At 46.8% G+C, this 13221-nt stretch overlaps 1 protein-coding gene across 9 annotated transcripts in view; it reads right to left on the reverse strand.

Moving 5' to 3' along the window:
• LOC129514492 (formin-like protein 2) overlaps window positions 1–13221 on the reverse strand; it is a 260042-nt gene that overhangs the window by 91736 nt on the left and 155085 nt on the right. For all 9 annotated transcript variants that reach the window (XM_055333106.1, XM_055333109.1, XM_055333107.1 and 6 more), the window contains exons 3-4: window positions 8824–8904; window positions 4967–5043 (exon numbers count right to left, since the gene is read on the reverse strand). In XM_055333106.1, the coding sequence (XP_055189081.1) occupies window positions 4967–5043; window positions 8824–8904 (158 nt within the window). The remainder of the gene's footprint in view (window positions 1–4966; window positions 5044–8823; window positions 8905–13221) is intronic.

Genomic DNA, 13221 nt, shown 5'->3' on the forward strand with positions numbered 1-13221 from the left:
CAGAACGGAGAGTGCACACAAGGCGCTCAGCTGCCCTTGGCCACCGGCGTCTCCAGGGAAAGCGCCTGTGCGGTTGTCTGAGTCACAAACTGACCCAGTTGGTTTTCACACGAAATGTCCAGCGACGAGCGCCTGCGGGGACCCTGTCCCGGGTGCTTGGCAGACAGTGTCTCAAAAGTGAAAGAAGCGGGCCTGTCACTTCGAGGAAATCAACTGACAGCACTTGTGTTCATGATAAACTCTGAGGCTTCAACCCCAAAAATAAAAATTTGGGGACACCTGTATTCACCACCACAAGCTTGACAACTTCCCGACACTTTAAGTATATGCTCAGACGATACTGGGAACGATTAACGAATGTGAACGTTTTTATATTGTTGAATAAAATGTCTCGATTTTCAGAAGATCAGAATAACTCCGTGAAACAATATTTTCCAAACGACCAATTCATGAAGTTATACCCAAAATTATGCACGGGCAGAAAGACCTATTCAACTTTCAAAAATGCACAGTGAATCTTACTTGAACAAAGTACAAAGGTTCATTGATGAGGTTTCAGATCCCACACTGCAAGGAACCCTAAGAAATTACCACTGCTTGAGGGATGGTGCACTACCAGACGAATATCCACAATAATGTGAAAAGGTCACTTAAAGGTGCTTTTTTCAAGTGTGTGTGTGTGTGTGTGTGTGTGTGTGTGTGTGTCAGGCCAGGTTTTCTCCATATACATCTTCACACACATACACAAAACATCTTACAACAAACCAAATGCAGACAAAGAACCAGAATCCAGCTGCCTTCGAGACATTAAAAAGATTTGTAAAAATGTAAATCAATGCCACTATTGCCCATAATTTTTTCTTTCTGCTTTGGAAAATAGTTATTTTTCCAAAAAATATGTTGCCTGCCCTACGCTTATTATTTTGTGTTTATGTATTTTTATTATTTACTTTTAAATACTAGATTTTATTAGTTTGTGTTTCTGTATTTTTATTATTTACTTTAAAATAAATACTAGATTTTATTGAATGAGCAAAGTTAAAATTTCTCCATTTAAATCTCTAATACAGGGATCCCTGGGTGGCACAGCGGTTTGGCGCCTGCCTTTGGCCCAGGGCGCGATCCTGGAGACCCGGGATCGAATCCCACGTCGGGCTCCCGGTGCATGGAGCCTGCTTCTCCCTCTGCCTGTGTCTCTGCCTCTCTCTCTCTCTCTCTGTGACTATCATCAATAAATAAAAAAATTAAAAAATAAATAAAAAATAAAAAAAAATAAATCTCTAATACAGTAAACATTGAAAGAAAAAAAAAACCCACGTAAACAAAAGCATATATTGGGGTTCAAAATCATTTAAGAAAGTAAAGGAGTCCTGAAATAAAAAAAAAAATTAGTCCCATCTGGTTTAGGTAACATCTGAACATTATCTTTCTTGGTTCAAATCTCAGCAGTTCTCTGTTATGCGGAGAACAAGAGAATAACAGGTGACTCTCAGTCGCCTCATCTATAAAACAGGGACTCAGAGGTAAAGGACAGCAATAAAAAGATTTTTCTAAGAAATAAATAACACAATGAACATGTTTAATAAATGACAAGATCATAATCTTGAGTATTTCAAAGAATCGAGATCTAAGAGTGAATTAATCCTAGGGTAGCTCGATACACCTCCCTCCCCCAAACACGCTACACGCCTGTTAAAACCAGCCTTACTTTTTTTTTTTTTTTTTTTTTTTCCCTGGCCTGGTCCTGCATAACTAGTTCACCAAGACGCCAGAAAGCACAGGAGGGAAGACTTCCCTGAGAGTTCCTGGGCTCCTTCCCTTTGGTGCAAACCTGCTCTCTGCCCCCTGGCACACTCCTCCCACAACCTCAGGCCCATCCTCTCAGCTCCAAGGAGAGAAAGTAAAATGAGCATCCTTCAGAACTTCTACATTCTCGCACTTGCAATGAAAAGCAATTTTCTATCATAATGGAGACTTTTATTAAAATAAAGCACCCGCAGAGAAAGATAACCCACGCATTGGAGCCACGGCCTAAAGCCCATCAAGCTATCCAGCGGCCCCCATCCCCACCCTCTTGAGTCTGAGCACCTTGACATCGGCCGACACACGGCACAGCCAGCGTGTTCTCACAGTCAAGGGTATTTCAAGTCATTTCAAGGGCTTGGGTAAGTCATCCTCTAATTCTTCTCTATTATTATAGTTCCTAAGAGGAAGTGAATAAGATTATTTCTAGCCCAATTCTTATTTCAATTTGGCTCAAAGAAAATTAATTTTCTTTCTCAGAAGATTGCTCCATTTATAGAGTTTTAGGCTGATATTGTAACTCAGAACAAACCCTCTGCTCGACAAAGATGTAGCTTGGAATGTTATCTCAGCAAAGCCCTAGACTTTAAGCTTAAAACACAAGCGTGTGCCAAAAATAACTTTTTTCAGGACAAATGGATTTTAAATGTGATTCTTCCTTTTAATTTCTGGGAATCACAATCTCCTAGGTGTCAGGGCCAATTCAGACAGAGAAAGTAACAATCTCCTACGGGATTCCTTAGAGATACAGGATATTACCAACTTATTAAATATTATTTTCAATGAGCCTAACAACAATAGTTATCATACTTCGAGTAATTACTATGTGTTAGACTCTATAGTAGGTCTTTTGTAAGTCATCTCACTTAACCTTACAACATTCCTATTGGTAATTATTATCTTCGTTTGTAGATGACAAGTTAACTTAGGTCACATGATAAGCAAATACAAAGAATTTAGTAACTTATCTAAGTGACTTACTTAATGACTAATCAAGGGCATGGCAAAAACCTGAACCGAGATCGCTCGCCCTCCATAAATCAGATGGGCACCCAATTGCCATTCTATTACGGCACCTCAAGAAAGTACAATAAAATAGAGGAACCGCTTACGTGGCAAATTGCATTCCAAGAATTCCTCACTGTGGCAAATGATTATTTTCACATTATTCAGAAGATTTCCCAGTCAAATGAGGTCAAGTGAATTAGTTTCCATAAGAGTTAACGTCCAGCCCGGGCTTGGGTTTTCAGGACAGTCAATACAGGTCAAAACCCTGGTATGTGGTTTCATTCCACAGAAGGCCACGCCAGTAAATGGCTGCATACAACCAGACGATGCCCCCCATGAATGTTTCTGCCGCCAAAGCCAAAGCTGTCCGAGTCTCACACACAGGTAGTGGGAGACAAAGGCAAACTTCAGACGCTAAAGATGAAAGAAATACCAGAATCTTTCAACACGCCCACAGTCTCCTAAAGAGCAAGCCGCTCGATCGCTTACAGGTTTGCACCGGCTCCGGCCCAACCAGGGCCCCTCTAGTCACCAGTTCTGCATGGGGGGCGAAGGTCTTGCTCTGGTATTTGATGGTCAATTTCACGCTATTCTGCGATGCTGGCAGAGATGCCCCCAGAGGGCCTGCAGAAACCCTGGCCGCAGCTCATTCTACCACCGTCGGCCAAGAGGAAGTGCCAACAGGATGGGGTTGGCCCTTACCAAATGGAATCCAGCTCCTCGTCCACAAGTTTTGGGAAATATTTCAATTTCCTACGCTGGGATGCCCAACTGAATTAAATCACCACCACCTTCACCCCCAACAGAAAACCTCACTGCTTTGATGCCAGAGCTCTGATTACCTTACTTCCTTCCAGAGAAAGAGCTGCCAGATTAAACTATATAAGAAAAAAAAAAATAACATTTTGAACCACAGCACCTGGCTGTATAGCCGTAGGCTCTGCAGGAGTCACTCACCTTCTCTGGTCCTGAATGCTTTTCACTTATAAAATGAGGAACTAGGTAATCCTTAATTTCTCTTCCAGTTCTCAAATCATGATTCTGTGACGCGCCGTTTGACAGCTCATTTTCCCAGAGGAAATGACTATCAACTTCAGAAATTAGTTATTTTCCAAACACTATATTCTCAAGGTGACAAATGCGCAAATTTATACTTTAGGAAGTGAACATTCTCACCCAAGCTTATCATGTATAAATCGGCCTTGCATATCCACAATTGAAAAAAAAAACTTATTCTGAAGTAACTGCAGAAATTGACCATTTTGTTGGCTTATACCTAACCCAGTGTGAAGTCGAAGTAAACTTATTTATGCAGTGTTTCTACAAAATACTCTATAAAACCATGATGTGACATACATGCAGAACTTCATTTCCAATAGACCTGCAAGGGATGTCGCAAGAGAAAGATCTAAAATCTATCGTCTTCTTGGTGTTAAATTCGAGAATCAAAATGCAAAGGCACTAAATAACCTGCTGGATGTTCAATAGGTGATTTAGGAAGAACTGAAGCTACACAATAGGATGCCCAGTATCCTTCCATCACCTCACTCTGAGGTACCGGACAATTGTGCCATTCTACGAGTAAGGGCGAATGTAATCAAGTTGTACTTGCTGGAGACTAAGCCACACGGAAAACTCCTACAAAGCCTTAGCGCTGAGATTCCCCAGACTTTACTTTCTGGAGCGGGTTTGCACAGGACAGACTCAGAGCAACGAAGTGCAATGAGGGGTGTAGGGTGACCTCACTCCAGCTTCTCTCCCCCTCCGGAGCTGACCAGAGGACAATGAAGCAGCTTCAACCAGCAGCTCGGACAACTGCAGAGACGGTTCGGAGATCCTCCAGGATCTCAGGATCCCAGGATCTCAGCTAATTGTTGGGAGCTCCTGATTCGCCAGGAATTGTTGCGCACACAAGAGACCCAAGCACAACCGCTGCTGCATCGAAGCAGAGAATTTTCAGATTGTTATAAATGGCACAAATGAAAGACTGTTCTGCTTCTACTGATTCTTAGTGAGCAATGCAAGGACTCACAAAGGGTCCACCCAACTAACTTACAGTGATCAGCAAGGAAGCTCCAATCTTTGTACAGGATTCAGTTACTTTGTCAAGCGTCCAAAAGCCTTAAAAGCTGAAACGTTAAATGGGCACACTTACCCAATATGGTTGGTTCTTAAAGAAATTTCCAGTTCTCTTAGCACTTGTGTGGATTCTTGAACACGCCGTCTGAATTTCTATAATTCAAGAACACAGAGTCTCACAAAACATATTTTATCAACTGCCACAACTGCCGTTTGTAATAAGGTCAACACAATATGAAAATATCTCTGCTTATTTTTTTTTCATCTCTGCTTTTAAAGCGAGCTTCTCTCACATTTCTTTTTGCAAAGCACACACATTGTTCTCATGATGAAAATCATCTTATGCGAAAGGACTAGGGAAAATTTCTTATTTCAGGTACTAGGTGTCTTTGAGTAAGCAAATTATTCCTCCCTGCCCTACAACAATATTCATCATTATACCTATGTGTTGGAGCCCCGAAGACCCCCCTCACCCCACCATCTGTTTCTATGATTTGCTAAGACTTGCTTCTAGGACTCCGCGTGTAGGGGTCCTTATTACAGCACAAAGATACAAGGCACAGAGGGAAAGGTGCATAGGGTGGAGTCCAGAAGAAACCAGACACAATCTTCCACAGTCTTCCCCCAGAGGCGGCGCAAATGACAGCACCCGTGACACGCTGTCCACCAGGGAAGTTCATCAGGGACTCGGTGCCTAGGGTGTTTACTGGGGACTGGTCCCTTGGGCATTCTCTGCCTCGCATGAGTCCAGACTCCTTGAAAGAAAGGCATCCAGCGCAAGCCATATTGTTGGCACGATGAATCATTCTTACGGGGAAAGCTATGAGCTCTCCTGAAATACAAGTTCCCAGCTGTCATCCAAAAGCCACCCAAGGCAAGCTGGCCTTCCTAAGGTAGCCGTCCCAGGAATGCCATGTGAATTATTTTCTGCAGATCCTAATGTTTCCCAAAAATAAGCATTCAGGGCAGCCCGGGTGGCTCAGCGGTTTAGCACCTCCTTCAGCCCAGGGCGTGATCCTGGGGGCCTGGGATCGAGTCCCACGTCGGGCTCCCTACATGGAGCCTGCTTCTCCCTCTATCTGTGTCTCTCATGAATAAATAAATAAAATCTTAAAAAAAAAAAAAAAAGCATTCAGAGTCATCTCCGCCCATGAGCCCTCATTTGGAACATCCCTCCTACTTTGGGGATGGCCTTCCTCATTCCCTGGCCCATCGAAATCCCAACCACCCTTCCAGAACTCCCTCAGGCCTTTCTTTCTTCAAGGAATCCCCCTCTGATAGTAAATGTACGCTTCTCTATCCTCTCAGCTTTAAACGATCCCCACACCTCGCTGGGTCATGACATACATTGGTTCCTAGGAACACAGCTCACTCCAGAAGCATCCATGTACAGTGACTGGAGGTTTAGGCCACCGTGGAGGTGGGACATTTGATGGGCCCTGCCTTTTGAGAAGAGCTCGATGCAGCCTGTGTACAAGTCCCGGACCGCGGCCTTGGGACTCTCCGCCTCGCCCACGGCTGCCGCTGGCTCCGGGCGGCCTTCGGGGTCCTCAGGGAGAGGTCGTCACGAGCCACGGCAGCAGCTAAGCACCGAGAACACCACGGGGCATAAAGGCAGAGCCACGGGAGGACGGAGGCATGTGTGTCGGAACAAGGGGCTCATCGGCACGGCCTGTACCCGGCAGGGACTCCAGGAGCGGGTGGCGGTGCCCTGGCAGGCGCGGCGGGACCACACTCCTGCAGCCCAGGGTGACAGGTGCCGCGGCCCTCGCCCCCGAGCTGCGACCGCTCGGGGACCAGCCCGCGCCGGCAGGGTCTAGGGCCCGGGACCCCCTTGGCGCCCCCGTCTCCGCGCTGCCGGGCCAGTTGAGCGCCAGGCCTGCTGCGCGGGAGAACCGCGGCCTGCGGGGGCAGCAGGCCCCACCGGGTCCGGGAGCGCCGGACAACCCAGCTCAACCCCAACTGCAGGCCATGCTGTATTCCAAGTAAAACCTCCTTGCCCTTGGCTTTAAGCGCGACGATGACGTGGAACTGGCCACTCCCACTGCCAGCTCCTGGCAGAAATCTTAGTAAAGCGGGGCCGGTTGGTCCGATATCCGTTCCCCTTTTCCTCAGTGGAATCATGGTCTCGAAGGCGAGGCACAGACCAAACCCAGCCGCCCAGGTGAGCACACGGCGTCGGGCTGCGATCTCAGGAGGGAAGGTCAGACACACGCTCGTCTCCGTCTCCGTCCTTGACAGCGCGTTTGCGATGGAGCAGGACAAAGCAGCTCACTTTACGCCTCTGCTTACGTGAGGAGCGACCTCCCAGAAGAGAGCTGACCCTGTGCCAGGAGGGAGCCGCCCATCCCCCACAACGGCCCCAAGCGGCTCTCCCTACAGCGAGCGAGCGGGGATGCAGCTGAAGCATTCTCCAGGGGGTTCTTATTCTCCCCTAGAGTCTGACGAAGACGGGCCTCGCTGAGGGTGGATGGCACCGCACATGGCGGGGGCACCCGCTCTGGGCACAGACACCGACCCCTGTGCCTCACGCAGCCCCAGACAGGCGGCTGGAGGCCGGGGTCCGAGCCACCCAGCCCGACGGCCTACAGGCTGGAGGATTTCTGAAAGTATTTCTCAAGTAGAATCTTGCTGTTCCTTCAAAAAAAAAAAAAAAAACAGCCCCAAATACCTCCTGGGTTTTTTCTGGGTCGTGCTGGGGGTAGAGGTGCCTTCATCTAACCCTCGATGATCGGCTGGAATTGAGAGCTGCTCTATCCTTGGGGAAGGAGACGAGGAAGAGGCAAGAATGAAGAGGCTGTCTCACCAGGAGGCCCGAGCGAAGCTCTCGCAAGACAAGAAACATATGGGAGCCCGGGGGTTGGGGGGGGGGGGAGGCGGGGGTTGGGTTTGGGTCCTTAGAGTCAAGGTACATTCTTAGAAGAGGAGGCCACGCCGCCGGCCAGTTACATACAGCTGGGGCCGGCAGCAGAGCCCACCGTCGAGTCTCATCACCCGGGTCGTATTTCTTCCATGGGTCTCCTGCTAAGCACAGGACGAAAGGCCGGGGAATGTCCAAAGGGAAGTGACAGCTGTTCTCGTTCACTTGGTCTTTGTTGGAAGGGGGCGGCGAGTCGGGGTGGGGGGGTATTTAGGGTAGAAGCTGGAGCTGAAGATCCGTAGACTGCTACAAGAGCCCCGGAGACAGTGGGAAACGCGAGAAATGTGCGTTTGTCCCTCGTGAGTCACACACCGAGACAATGGGGGGCGGGGGGGCTCAGCGCCAGGCGTTGTTGCTGCGGCCTGAAGAGCAGGAGCCGTGGAAGGTCAGCCATGAGCCCTGAGCCAGGACAGCCCGCCTGGCGATGTCGCAGGACCCCTCCTACCCGCGGCCGTGCCAGGCTGCACGCTCTACCACAGGGCAGTGGCTCAAGCCAATTGTGTGGCTGCACAAAGCACGGCTTGTTGGGCAAAGGGGAAGCCGGCTGGGAGTGGAATCAGCACCTCTGCTCACCTCCGCGGGGCCAGGGAAGCTGCTGTGGCACCAACGCAGGACGGGGCACAGCTGGGATGACAAAGCCCCCGTGATCGTTCAAGGCCTCCGGAAACGCACTGAGGCACGAAGACAAGTACTCCCTTTGCTACGGCTGCTTCTCCAGGGGCCCAAACACCTCCCGACCGGACTCACTGCCCTGCGTCATCGGGAACGGCAGTGACGCACCGGCCACCAGAGCTATGGGACTCCCCGCCCGGGAAAGCACTTTTAAACACGTCCTCACACGAGCAGGACTGGCTTTCTCCTCCGTTTTCTCGTGGTGTCTGTCTCCCGAGACGGGTTTCCTGGAGGCTCCAGCGGAGGCCACAGGGCAGAGGAAGGAAGGTCCCTCTAACGCAGAAGGATCCTACACGCTACTGAGGAAGTGACCACAAAGCATGAAAACAAACCTATCTCACCTTCCTGGTTACAGCTGGATCCAGGTAGCCTTTGAGCTTCTGAATGTATGTATGGGGAGGATTCTTCACCTGGAATCGTTCCTGCAGGGAGCACAAAAGTAAAAGGCATGAAAGCTACGGAGGCATGAGCACGGCCCCACTCCACCACGGTAATCCCACTAACGCAGCTGACGTGCACCCACCCCAGGAGCGTGGCCCTGCAGATCGTCCTCATGCACCGATGGCTTTAAATCTTTACCAAAAATGTGATCGTCCTTGCTTTGCAAAGGGGAAAACTGAAGCTCTGAGACATTCGCTACTTCCCTATGATGAACCAGCTCATGAGTGATGCATATGGATTTGGGCCTGCACCTGCCCCGTTCTGGGGTCTGTCCCACCGTGTCCACGGGGTGGAACCGGACAATCACTGACAAGTCTTACGCTGAGGCTGTGGGTAGAGGTATCACACTGAGAAACCCGCGCCCACGTGTTTCACGTTTAATAGACCCTAACGTCCAAAACTACGTAATAAGCAGCAGTAAGAAATCTGGTAAAAACCCAGATGCCCACAAACCATACAATGGACACGTATTTGTATTATGTTCATATAATGGTATATATTCCAACGAAAATACACAAAATGTACTGCATGTAACCGTATGGATGGGTCTTACAAACCTGATGTTGAGTCAAAAAGAATGTGATTTTACAAGACAGAGAAAATTGAACTTTAATGGTTAGGGACCCATCCATAAGCTGTTTTATTCACTGACACGTAACATATATATCAACAGGGTGGGGGAAGGGAACTACCCAGTGATCCCAAGAGGTTACAAGGTTCTATTTCTTCACCCACGCGGTAGTTACACGGGTGCTGGCTTCATCCTACTGGCTACGCTATTCTTGGGTTTCATGACTTTTTCTGGACCTACGCTACATTTCACAGACACAAGTTCAAAGGAATCAGCTCTAAAAGGGAAAACTAAGATTCATCACGAAATCAAAACAATTCTCATCAGGGTCTCCTCGACCTACAACCTGAAAAGATGTTTTTCTAGGAATTCTTTTTAACCTGATCACTGCTTAGGTCACAGTGGAGTTTTTGAGTATTTCACAACACTGCCAACTGGCCAGCACGTTTCAGCATGTGTTTATCCTCTGACATTTCCATTTCTCCAACACAGGGAACTGCTACATCTTCCCTGGTCCCCTCAGGGAATTTAGAAAATTTTTCTAAATTTTCTCCCCGCCTTGCTTGCTTACAGATTTAAACAGGCTGAAAGATCATCCCATTATTATCAAAAAAAAAAAAGATCATCTTATTAGCGAAAACATGAGTTTTGTTGTTTCAAATGCTTTAATATAGAGGGAAGGGACTTGACACCTGTCCGTATTTCCCCTTTATTTGAAAATGATGAGGAATTTCATAGTATATAAACTGAATCTCAACAGAGTTGTTAATAAAAAAAAGATCAGCATGTTATTTCTAATGTTTTAAGGATTTTACTTATTTGGGAGAAGGAGAAAGCACGAGAGGGGCAGAGGGAGGAGGAGAAGTAGGCTCCCCAGCTGAACAGGGCACCCGATGCGAGGCCCAAATCCCAGGACCCCGGAACCATGACCTTAGCCAAAGGCAGATGCTTAACCTACTGAGCCTCCCAGGCACCTCAACGTATTATTTCTAATTATCTATCCCCTCTAATTTTTTAACCTGCAAGTAATTTCTAAATAACAATTCACAAATATTTGACATCTCTAAGGCCATCAAATGGTCTATGTACAAAGTCTTTTTTTTTTTTTTTTTTAAGTCACCATCACTTCACTTAGGGACCAGACAGGATCCAACTGTCACGGGGCTTTAGCAATAGCTCTGCTGAAGACTAAAATAATCACAAAAACCTCCCAAAAATGAACCGATAAGCCATCTAGAAGTCAGTTATTATTTTCAACCTTGTGAATAATAGCTAATGCCAGAGATATACTAGGACATCAAGAAAACTTATGCTTTTTAAAAATGCGATCCAATTATCCATATTTAAAATCCCTATGACCAGGGACAATTCAAACTGTGCTCCCTTCTACTACAGCAAACACCTCCTACTTCAAAAAGGTCCCTAATACGTGAAACTCTATGAATTTTAATTCTGGCTAATGTAGCAGTTACTTGAAGACCTAAATTTGAATCTGTGGACAGATTCAAACTGATCTTGAACGGATTCAAACAATATCTTGCTGGAAGATATCTAATCATTGTTCTTTTAGGCAATTTCTTCACAACAGAAGAAGGGTATTTATTAAAATAACGAGATCTGGGCATGCCTGGATGGCTCAATTGTTTGAGCGTTTTTTTTTTTTAATTTTATTTATTTATTCATGAGAGAAACACAGAGAGAGGCAGAGACACAGGCAGAGGGAGAAGCAGGCTCCATGCAGGGAGCCCGACATGGGACTCGATCCCAGGAGCCCGGGGTCATGACCTGGGCCAAAAGCAGATGCTCAACCACTGAGCCACCCGGGCGCCCCGAGCATCTAACTCTTGATTTTGGCTCAGGTCATGATCTCAGGGTGATGAAATCAAGCCCCGTGGGAGGTTCTACTCTGGGTGTGGTGCCTGTTTAAGATTCTCTCCCCTCTGCCCCCTTAGCCAAGGTGCCTTCTCTCCCTCTCTCTCAAAAACTAAAATAACGAAATCTGGCTTACTAGCACATGTAATACGTAGGTATTCACTCAATTAGCGAACCCCAGTTCTGACCCTCAACAAACACACCTTTCTCCATTTCCTGCTGAAGACTGTGGTGACCCGGGAGGCTTTCTCAAATATATGCATCCATTGGTCCTGTAAGCATTTCCTTTTATTTATTCCCCTGAAAATTATGAAGTCTACGATTAATACATACTTTTCCAAATGTGTTTTCCCAAAATTTGCTGTTGTTCTAGTCACATTTTCCACTTGCCTGAGTAATTTACTAATGTAGTTCCAAAAACAGAACATGGAGAAGGCTGATGCTTCACAACACAGTAAGTCCACATTCCATCCACTACACAGAAAACTCAGCCTGCATCTAGGGACGGAAATAAAACTGATACGGAGAAAAGATACAAAAGCCCCAATAATTTCCCTAAAAACTTGGAGGTGTTTGTCTTGTCTCAAAAGGAGCGACTGTTTGGTTTATAAACCCAGCATCTGGCTCACTGAGCCTCTTCTTTCTGTGTCTTCAATATGGCCATTTGGACAACAGAAATATCTGGGAGGACACCCTGGAGAACGTCAGCACCTTGCCAAAACATGTCTACTCTGAAGGACTTCAGAAGGATTACTGGCATCATATTTATTTAAATTAACATTTTTTTCCTCTAAATATCAGAATTTTAGTTTTGGCACCAAAACCTGTGAATGCTTTGGCTGGCAATTTTCCATCACCATCACTTCCAGATCTGCCATATCCCCAAGGGCTAGTTTCTAGAACTAGTTACGTGCTTGCTCAACATCAATGATGCGAGTAGCTTAATTAAATGAGGGCTTCATTTAATTCATAATGAATTAATTCATGAACTCGAACTTCATTAATTCATAAATGAAGTCCTCAACTTTGGTCCCATTATATAGAAATATACTTTAAAAAAAAGATTTTATTTTTTCACTTGAGAGAGAGAATGCGTTCAAGAAAGAGAGCACAAGCGGGGAGGAGGGGTAGAGGGAGGGGGAGAAGTAGACTCTCTGCTGAGCAGGGAGTCTGATGCGGAACTCGATCCCAGGACCCTGGGGCTGAAGGCAGATGCTTAACTGACTGAACCACCCAGGCGCCCTAGAAATATTATTCTTAGGGATAAAAAATATTCTCCAATCATCGTGATTTGCCAATGTGAATCGATGTCATCCAGAAGAACTCTTGAAATACAGATTTCCTTGTAAACGTCTAATCACAGAGCATCCCATCACCCTGCCCTCCTGCCATTTATCTCTTTGTGTGATGATGAAACTTTCTCCAAGAAATATTTCTAGGTTGAAAAGAGCAATTGCTCTGGATTTTTAGTTATTCTCCATATGGATTCAAAGCAAAGAAGCCGAAGTTATTTATCCACATTCAGGACATTGGGCCACAAGCTACACTGGGCAAGTGTGGGAGGGAACAAACCTGGGGTCACAGAATCTTCTTCCCCCAGGGAAAGGCAGGCCGCCGCATGCAGCCCCTCGCCTGGATGTGTCTGTAGTCCTGGAAGCCTCACGACCCTACATTCTCCTACACGGGGACCTTGAGAGCCTGTTTGGAGGCTTTAGCAAAAAGTGCAGCTATTCATCCGCCCTTGAGGGAAGAAGGGTGCTCCCCTATCAGGGAAGGTCCTCCTCTTAGACCGAGAGCACGACTTACAGAGGGACACACAGGAGTGGTAAGGGATCCAGGGAGCGGCACATCAGAG

Source organism: Nyctereutes procyonoides, unplaced genomic scaffold (assembly GCF_905146905.1).
Source record: "Nyctereutes procyonoides isolate TBG_1078 unplaced genomic scaffold, NYPRO_anot_genome, whole genome shotgun sequence".
Taxonomy (NCBI): Eukaryota; Metazoa; Chordata; class Mammalia; order Carnivora; family Canidae; genus Nyctereutes; species Nyctereutes procyonoides.